The sequence below is a fragment of the Miscanthus floridulus genome, unplaced genomic scaffold, assembly GCF_019320115.1.
Source record: "Miscanthus floridulus cultivar M001 unplaced genomic scaffold, ASM1932011v1 os_1037_1, whole genome shotgun sequence".
Classification (NCBI taxonomy): Eukaryota; Viridiplantae; Streptophyta; class Magnoliopsida; order Poales; family Poaceae; genus Miscanthus; species Miscanthus floridulus.
In genome coordinates this window covers 64657-73688 of record NW_027097484.1, presented here as the reverse complement: position 1 = coordinate 73688, position 9032 = coordinate 64657, and the positions used below count along the sequence as shown (strand labels likewise).

The following is a 9032-nucleotide window of genomic DNA, read 5'->3' as shown; positions in this document are numbered from 1 at the left end:
AATTGGCAAAGGCTGCATAATAGCACAAAAGAGCAAAACAAATTTGCCCTAAACATGCCCAGCTGCTAACAATATAGAGAACGCTCATCCTTACTCACGTCTAGTCATTTTCTCATCTTTCACAACTAAAGTCATCAACTCTAAACATGAAAGTCATCAACTCATTTTAATATTTGAGCTGAACAAACAATGATGCTACATGAAACTTCATGTATTGTCACAACCAAACTCATGAAAGAGTGTATGCATGAAGTTCCAGTGGCTTAGGGCATTTACCGGTATGCATGAAAAACTGAAATTGCAATCTGAGAAGATAGATTAGCAACAAACCTCGGCAATGGATGAGGTTGCAGCCCTTCCTTTCCCGGTGCCGGCGGCTGTGGGGGACCGCCCGGTGGCGGCGGTGGTGGAGGGGAGGAGGCGGCCGCGGTGGTGGGGAGGCGCCGGCGACAGCGGGCAGTCGCACGCTTCTAGCCTAGATCCAGGACGCGGCCGCGACGGCGCCGGCGAGGATCAGTCGACACAGCAAATAGATGAGGTGATGATCGAATTGTACTGTGCGGTACAGACCTCGGCCTGGAGCTTCTTGTTGTGGGAGAGGAGGGCGTCGTTGTCGGCCTTGACGGCGTCGAGCTGGCGCTTCAGCGCGTCGTAGTCCTTCTCCAGCTGCTTCGTCTTCCACCGCGCGCGCCGGTTCTACGACGGCGTGGAGGGGAGGAGGCGACGGCGTGGAGGGGAGGAGGCGGCCGCGGCGGTGGGGAGGCGCCGGCGACGGCGGGGAGGCGCCGGCGTCGACGTGGAGCGCGCGGGCGCGGGGAGGCGCGGGCGCAAGTGCGGGGGACGGCGGGGAGGCGCCGGCGCAGGGGACGGCGGCGGTGCGGCGATGATGCGCGGGCGTGCGGTGTGTGTGTGTCTGCACGATTTGAGGGAGAAACGGCTAAGTGAATGCCTCTGTTTACCGAGTGCCTAGATATACGGCACTCGGTAAACTCAAGCACCGCAGCCCAATTACATGTGGGCCTGGTACATGTTTACCGAGTGCCCAGATCTACGGCACTCGGTAAACAGAAGCACCGTAGCCCAATAACATGTGGGCCTGGTACATGTTTACCGAGTGCCCAGATCTACGGCACTCGGTAAACATACAGGTGGGCCGTGGCTAACCTTTACCGAGTGTTTGAGGTCACACTCGGTAAAAGTATCCATTATTTCATGCAAAACAAAAATGAAAAAATGCCAATTTAATCCTAAAATTCACCAAACTTTCACATGAACTATTTCATGTCATCTATTTACTATCTAAAAAATTCCAAGTTCAAATCATAATGTTGAATTTCACTCTTAATAGAAATCCTACTCGTCATTGTGAATGTTTAGCGTCTCTTTGGGAGATGTACCGGTTCGGCAGCGACGAATGTAAAAATACTTCCGAAACGTTATGAAAATTTTTCTATAACATAGATGTATGCTTCAATGTTAATTCTTCCAATCTCGTGATTTATCGAGTTCGATTTTAATTATTACAATTAAATTTACACGATATGTACCTAATTATCATAAAGAATGAAAATTTTGTGAAATATAGTAAATAAATCGAAATAAACACCATATTTTGGAATGGAGTACTAAATATCATATGTGGATAGAGGAAAAAGAATGAAGGGAAAAACAAGAAATTTGGTTGAATTTTACCGAGTGTTGCGCCAATACACTCGGTAAAAGATAGTGTTTACCGAGTGTTGTGCACTTACACTCGGTAAAACTTTATTATTACCGAGTGCAAATACTTCTACACTCGGTAAACATGTCATGCCGTGACGCCGTTTGGCGCACGGTTGGTATACTAGGTGACGTGGCACCTCAATACCGAGTGTCTGTTTTTACCGAGTGCGCCCCTTCGGTAAAATTGTAGTTTTACCGAGTGTCTGAAGTTACCGAGTGTGCGGACTCAGGTAAAGCGGTCTACTACCGGGTGTTTATGTTTTCCGAGTGTTGGCACTCGGTAAGTAATGTTTTCCGAGTGCCCCGACTTTTGACACTCGGTAATTGTCGGGGCACTCGGTAACTACACAGTCTCCGGTAGTGCTGGGTGGTCCAGGTGCAGAGTGGCTTCATGGGCGGAGGCTTTTTCCTTCGTTTCGAGTGGACTTTCACACTTGTGCTTGGTCGTTGCGGTCGCTGGCAGCCTGCGCTTTTATGTAGTGCGGCCTTCACGTGTATGAGGCCGGCGGAGCTCTGCGCGTTGGGCCTTCGACTGACCATCCCTGGAGCTCTAGACGCAGCGAGTCGAAGACGTTCTTCCATGGCTTGCTTGCAGGGAGTGCAGGTCGTGCGTCTTAGTCTTCGCTGCTTGGTGGCTCCTGGCAGCTGGTGCCGGCGGAGCGAGGATCAGATCGTGGCCGGAGTTGTTCCCGAGTCGCGGCGAAGGGCGCAGCCTCCGCGCGGGCGGCAGGACGATCGCGAAGACCGTCGGCAGTCGATGCCGGTGGAGTGAGCATGGCTGGAGTTGACTTGCTCTGGAATTGCAGCAAAGGATGCAGCCTCCGCACTGGCACGGTGAGCGCTAGGCCGGAGGACGGCCGCCATCTCTTGTTCGCAAGTCGCGGCGAAGGATGAACTATCCGCGCGTGCACGGTTTGTGTGGAGTCTAGGAGCAGAGGTTCGTGGAGGAGGCTTTTCCTTTCTGCGTTTGTCCAGCCTTCAACCAATGCAGTGTCACGGACCTGACCTCCGCATATTTTTCGAAAGATCACGGTACCTGCGCACGCATAGATCAAAAAATCTTGCAAGGTTCTTGTTAGCATGTGGGTATACCACCCCGGCGGCCGATGAAGTGAGCGACAGATCAGGGCCGGAGTTGTCCGGGGGTCGCGGCGAAGGACGTAGAGCCTCCGCGCGGGCACGGTCGGCGCAGGGCCGCGCCGAAGGATGACCGCCACCATCCCAGCATCAGCCGGTGCGGGTGGAGTGAGCGGCGGGTCGTGGCTGGATCGTAGTCGCCGTGAAGGATGCAGCCTCCACATGGGCACGGTCGGCGCAGGGCCGCACCGAAGGATGACCGTCAGCATCCCAGCATCAGCCGGTGCCGGTGGAGTGAGTGGCTGGATCGTAGTCGCCGTGAAGGATGCCGCCTCCGCATGGGCACGGGCACGGTCGGCGCTAGGCTGAAGGATAGTGCTGGGCCTTTGGGTTGGTGAAGATTGCTGGTACAGAGATTGCTGCAGGCTTTGGCACCTTGCAGCTTGCCCGCTCGATGCATGAGCTGGACCCTTGGACGGCTAGCAGCTACACAGTGGTGCCAGGCCTTCGTACACTGGTCCCTGCGTTGCCTGCATCGTTGGGCCGGGGGTGTTGTGGATGACAGTCCTGAAGCGGTGTCCGTCGTGCGGTGCTATTTTGTTGTGCAGACGACTTTGACATCAGATGACGCGGCGCTAGCCTCTGTATATGTGCTTGCGTTCTAGCCGGAGGCCTCGCCGAGGACAACGGCCGTGTGGTGTTGCTGCAGGGCGGCTCGGCGTGTCCAAGGCGCTTCCTCGGCGTTGCTGCGGGACGGGAGAGAGAACACAGATGATTCCTGCATTTGCTCAATCCAAAAAACTTGCGCACCTGACGGTTACTGTAGCTCCGGAGCTGACGCCAGAGCAATACTTGAGCTTTGGACGTTGCTCGTTGGAGCTTTTCCTAGGAAGCTTGCCTACAACAATTCTGCTGCTTTGCTATCATAGACAAAGGTTAGTGAATCATTGCATATTTTAATGCATCTAGGTGCAACATGACTGTAAGCAGAGTAGGTGTGTGCAGAGTAACGGCGAAACAATAATTACACTACCGGAAACGGCTTATTTGCTGACGGCCGGGAGGTTTGCCGATGGCCAGAGAATAAGCCATCGGCAGACCACAGGATTTGCCGATGGCAAAGCAGAGCCATCGGCAAAGATATTTTGCCGACGGTCCAGACATCGGGCCATCGCCAAAGCCGATCTTTGCCGACGGCAAAGCCATTGGCAAACCCGAGTCATCGGCAAATACTAATCTTTGCCGACGGCCAGGCCATCGGCAACGTCCGACCATCGGCAAAATTGGCCCAGGGCAGACGCCGGCCGACGCCGTGCCCTTTGCCGATGGCCTTGCCGTCAGGCCGTCGGCAAAAGGGAAGGCTATGCCGACGGCCGCGGCCATCGGCATAGACAGGCCACGTGGCCGCCTCAGGAGCTGCCGGGCCCACCGTCTATGACGATGGCTGGCCATCGGCAAACCTACTTTGCCGACGGCCTTAACATGCCGTCGGCATAGTTTGAATTTTTTTTTGTTTTTTCAGCCCATTTTTTTCCTGGTGCCTTCCTACATCAAATATAACCCAACTTCAAAAGTTGGGACAATTTTGAGTTTTTTAGCTATATTTCGTTAATTATTTCTCTTTCTTTGCATTTTTCCGGCGACTCCAAATTTGAACTGCAGGTACATGAAATAATGGGATTTTTTGATTCGAAAGATGGTATTCATGATTCTAGGAGTATGCTGAGTCTGTATCCAGGAGCTCGCATGAAATGACGACCATGTTGGCGTCGTAACATGGGGAGTTACGTGCGTGGAAAGTATTTTTAAATTATATAAAATCCATACGAAGTCCGAAAATGACGAAACTTGGCAAGTTGTGTTGTCATGGCATGTGGAGTCCATGGTAAAAATTTCAAAATGTTTCAAGCAAGTGGTGACGTCGGATGGCCAAAACCCATACATCTCCACAAGTACGAAACTTGACGAATTGTGGAGATGTATGGGTTTTGGCCATCCGACGTCACCACTTGCTCGAAACTTTTGAAATTTTTACCACGGCCTCCACATGCCATGACAACACAACTCGTCAAGTTTCGTCAATTTCGGACTTCGTATGGATTTTATATAATTTAAAAACACTTTCCACGCACGTAACTCCCCATGTTACGACGCCAACATGGTCGTCATTTCATGCGAGCTCCTGGATACAGACTCAGCATACTCCTAGAATCATGAATACCATCTTTCGAATCAAAAAATCCCATTATTTCATGTACCTGCAGTTCAAATTTGGAGTCGCCGGAAAAATGCAAAGAAACAGAAATAATTAACGAAATATAGCTAAAAAACTCAAAATTGTCCCAACTTTTGAAGTTGGGTTATATTTGATGTAGGCAGGCACCAGGAAAAAAATGGGCTGAAAAAAACAAAAAAAAAATTCAAACTTTGCCGACGGCATGTGAAGGCCGTCGGCAAAGTTTCTTTGCCGATGGCCGGGCCCAGGTAGCCATCGGCAAGGTGGAGGCCCAGGACGGCCCCTGAGGCCGCCACATGATGGTTCTTTGCCGATGGCCATGGCCATGGCCGTCGGCAAACACATTTTTTTTAAAAAAAAATTAAAAGGCAGAGGCCCAGCCAGCCCATCCCAACCCTAACCCCATCCCCATCGCGCCCGACCCTAACCCCATCCGCCGCATCTCCATTGCGCCGCTGCCACCACAGCTCCGCCACGCCGCCGCATCTTCGCCGGCCCGCCACAGCTCCCTGCTCCCCGCCGCAGTGCCGCCGGCCCACCGTGTCCCCGCCGCCCCGCCGCGGCCCCGCCCTCTGCCGCGGCTCGATCGGCTGGCGAGGACCGCCGCCGCCACGCCCGACTGGCCGGCGAGGACTGCCGCCACCACGCCCGACCAGTGAGGAGCTCAGGGCTCCTCTCCCCGCCGAGCTCCCCCCTCTGTCCCCGCCGAGCTCCCTCTCCCCCCCAACCCAACCGGCCCGCCGTGTCCCCGCTGGCCTGCCGCGGCCCCGCCCCCCGCCGTGGCTCGACCGGCCGTCGAGGACTGCCGCCGCCACACCCGACCGATGAGGAGCTCGGGGCTCCTCTCCCCGCCAAGCTCCCCCCTCTGTCCCGCCGAGCTCCCTCTCCCCCCCCCCCCCCCAACCCAACCGGCCACAGGAAGAAGAGGAAGAACAAGGAGGAGAAAGAAAAAGGAAGAAGGAACAAGGAGAAAGAGAAAGAGAAGAAGGAGAAGGGAGGAAGGAGGAAGAAGGGAGGAAGAAAAAGAAGGGGAGGAGAAAAGAAGGGAAAAAGGAAGAAGAAGAAGGAGAAGGAAGGAAGGAAGGAGGAAGAAGAAGAGGAGGAGGAGGAAGAACCTCGGACCGATGACCTTCCATACCGTTTGTCCACGCCGTTGTCCTTGCGCGTCGCCGACGAAGAAGGGTAAAGCCCCAGGGTTATCGGCCTTCGTGTCGATGTGTCGTTGATGGCCTTCGTGCCGGATTATGGTTGTGTGAGCCATCGTGCTCGAAATGTGGACGTCGACCATCGTGCCGGCTTTTTCTTGCAGGTTTTGGAAACCTCCCCGCACAGGGGAGGTTCTGCCGAAATTTTGTACTTATAGTGTTGTTTTTCTTGTTTTGCAGAGCAGGGCTTATCGAAGGGGACCCGGAGCACCTCGGCGACCCTGATCGTCGACCGGCCCGCTACCCGCCTCTGCGCCCCCACCCTAGGTATAAATCACCTCTGTTACTCGCTTACGTTTGCGCATGACAGAGGATGGCTGACCTTGAGTGGATGTACACGGGGTTCAAAGACAAGATAGAGGAATGGGTAAAGGGGACCGGTCACTTCCTAGAGCAAGCATTTGGCCCAGCTGCTAAAGGGGCAATTCGGGTAATACTATATTGTTATTAATAGACCATCAAGAGTAAGTCCTCAGCTACTACGCTGCCACTATCCTCCACCTATCAATCCGACCCCCGTTGTCTATTGTTTCCCCAGGGAATATATTAATGAACACTGGAGCGGTAGTACGGCTCCTACTGAGGAAGAAAAAGACCATCTTCTCAGACATAATAAGCCCGATTTCGTCAATTGGTTCTGTACAAAGGTACCATCCAACTAACCTAGTTCCCACTTTGAGATTCCACTTTGCTCCTATGAGCGAGTAATGTAACTATCTACCTGTCCTAACCTTGCAGGCTAATTGTGATGCGGAAATGAGTCCTGCATTGAGATGTGTGGGCAAAGGCGCCGAGCGACATGTCAGGTCATTCGACGTTTATGACGTGAATGGCTATCGCTTTCGCACGAGAACCTACGAAGAGAAACGGGGCAACCTAAAAACCATGTGCAGCGGAGTTCGTACTCCCGGCACGGATGGGAAGGACTATTACGGCATCGTCGAAGAGATATTGGAGCTTGACTTTGGCAAAGACCTAGGTTGTAAGCCAGTGGTATTCAAATGCCATTGGTTCAATCCTGAGTTCACGAAAAAGGACCTTAAGGTTGGGCAAGTCGAAATCCGACAGGATTCCAAATATGGAGGGGACGATGTCTATATTGTGGCTAACCGAGATGCCACGCAAGTTTATTACCTCCCATGGGCAAACCAAAATGACAAGCGCCTTGCGGGTTGGAGCCTTGTGCAGATGGTATCGCCACGCGGTAAAGCAGCGGTCCCGAACGATGATGATTACAACTTTGACCCAATGACAGATGAGTTCTATCAACCTGAGGGGCTAGAAGGTAGGTTGGAGATAGACATTCTTTTGCTGATGGGTATGGAAGTAAACAACGACATCGATGAGGACGAGGGTGATGAGGTGCACGATGCTGAGGACTTACGAATCCTTGATGAATGGCAGATGCGACGCGATGTAGTTGTTGCGGATGATGTTGATAGTGATGACAACTTAAGAGAGCTCGACAATATTGATAGTGATGACGACAGTACTGATGATGACGACGAGCGCTCACCAGCAATATTGCCTTTCGCGGAGATAATTTCTAATTCATGTAATACTATATTGTTATTAATATTACCTTGCAGTTATTAATATTACCTTGCAGTTATGTTTCTTTACAGGTACTTGTTATTAATACTAACTCTTTTAATCTTTGTTATTGCAGGCACTCGACAAAATGCTAGGCAGAGGGCGGCCACGACGGAACGTCACCTCGAAGTACATGGCACCGGTCGACCAGGATGAGGAGGAGGAGGAGCACGTGGCGGCCGACCCCTGCGAGGACGAGGACAAGGACAAGGACGAGGACGAGGAGCTTGAGGTGGAGCCGTCGACCAGTAGGGGTGTGAGGGCCCCCAGCGGATGGCACTGCACGCCGTCGAGGAGGTTGTTCGAGACGGCCTCCCAGGAGGGGGCGACGACGACGACGACCGGTGACGGTGATGGTGGCGGTGTCTGCGGCAGAGACGCCAAGGGCGACGACGACGACCTCGGCTGCGGTGACGAGGAGACATCGGGCGGCTCTACTTCCACTGCTTCGGCCAAGCCCTTCCTAGCATGGCCCCACCAGGCTCCCTAGCCACCTGCCAGTCACTAACGAGCACCCGGTGATTCGGCCCGCAGGCAAGTAAGTAACCATTGTTGATTTCTCTACTTGTTCATATGACATTTTCAAATTCAAACTGCATACTAACAATTGTTGTTAATGACTCGTGCAGGGGCTGGAAAAAGGTGACAAAAAGGGGTTCTTCACGCTGTCCCACTAGCATCCAGGGCCTGCTGATTAAAAAGCACTTCCCTGGCTTGGTCCTCACCGCCGAGGGTAACCACATCGTGCCCGAGAAATGGCACCACTTCTCCCTTGTCAAGGACGAAAATGACGAAGTCCTTGCTGACAAGATCAAGAGGGAGTTCTGGGTGAGTCTTTGCATCGCATCACATATCTCAATACAACAGATTCGTTGGACTTTCTTCAAACAATGAAATGATGTTTGATGCCTGTGTGCAGTTGTACTTCCAGTTGGAGGAGGGGCAGGACCTCGGGTAGGCGTCACGGCATCAGGACTTGGTGTGCGCTGACCGGCTCAAGGACATGTTCTACGAGGCGCGTACCCAGGCCGCCATCAGCTACTACGCCAACATCAAGAAGGTGAGGTAGATAAGGAGCAAGCCAGGGAAATGATGTCTCATGAGGAGCCCGACCTCACCGAGGAGCAGTACATGCAGGTAATATCAAAAACTTAAGTAATTGTCAGGAAACATCCGTTATGATTTCTTACATGACACAT

At 52.8% G+C, this 9032-nt stretch overlaps 1 protein-coding gene across 1 annotated transcript; it reads left to right on the top strand.

The window, feature by feature from the left end:
• Nucleotides 1–337: 337 nt before the first annotated feature.
• On the top strand, nt 338–5694 carry LOC136533651 (uncharacterized). Its single transcript, XM_066526198.1, has 2 exons — nt 338–538; nt 5404–5694. The coding sequence occupies exons 1-2, from the start codon at nt 338–340 to the stop codon at nt 5692–5694; spliced, it is 492 nt and encodes a 163-aa protein (XP_066382295.1).
• The last annotated feature ends 3338 nt before the right edge of the window (nt 5695–9032 follow it).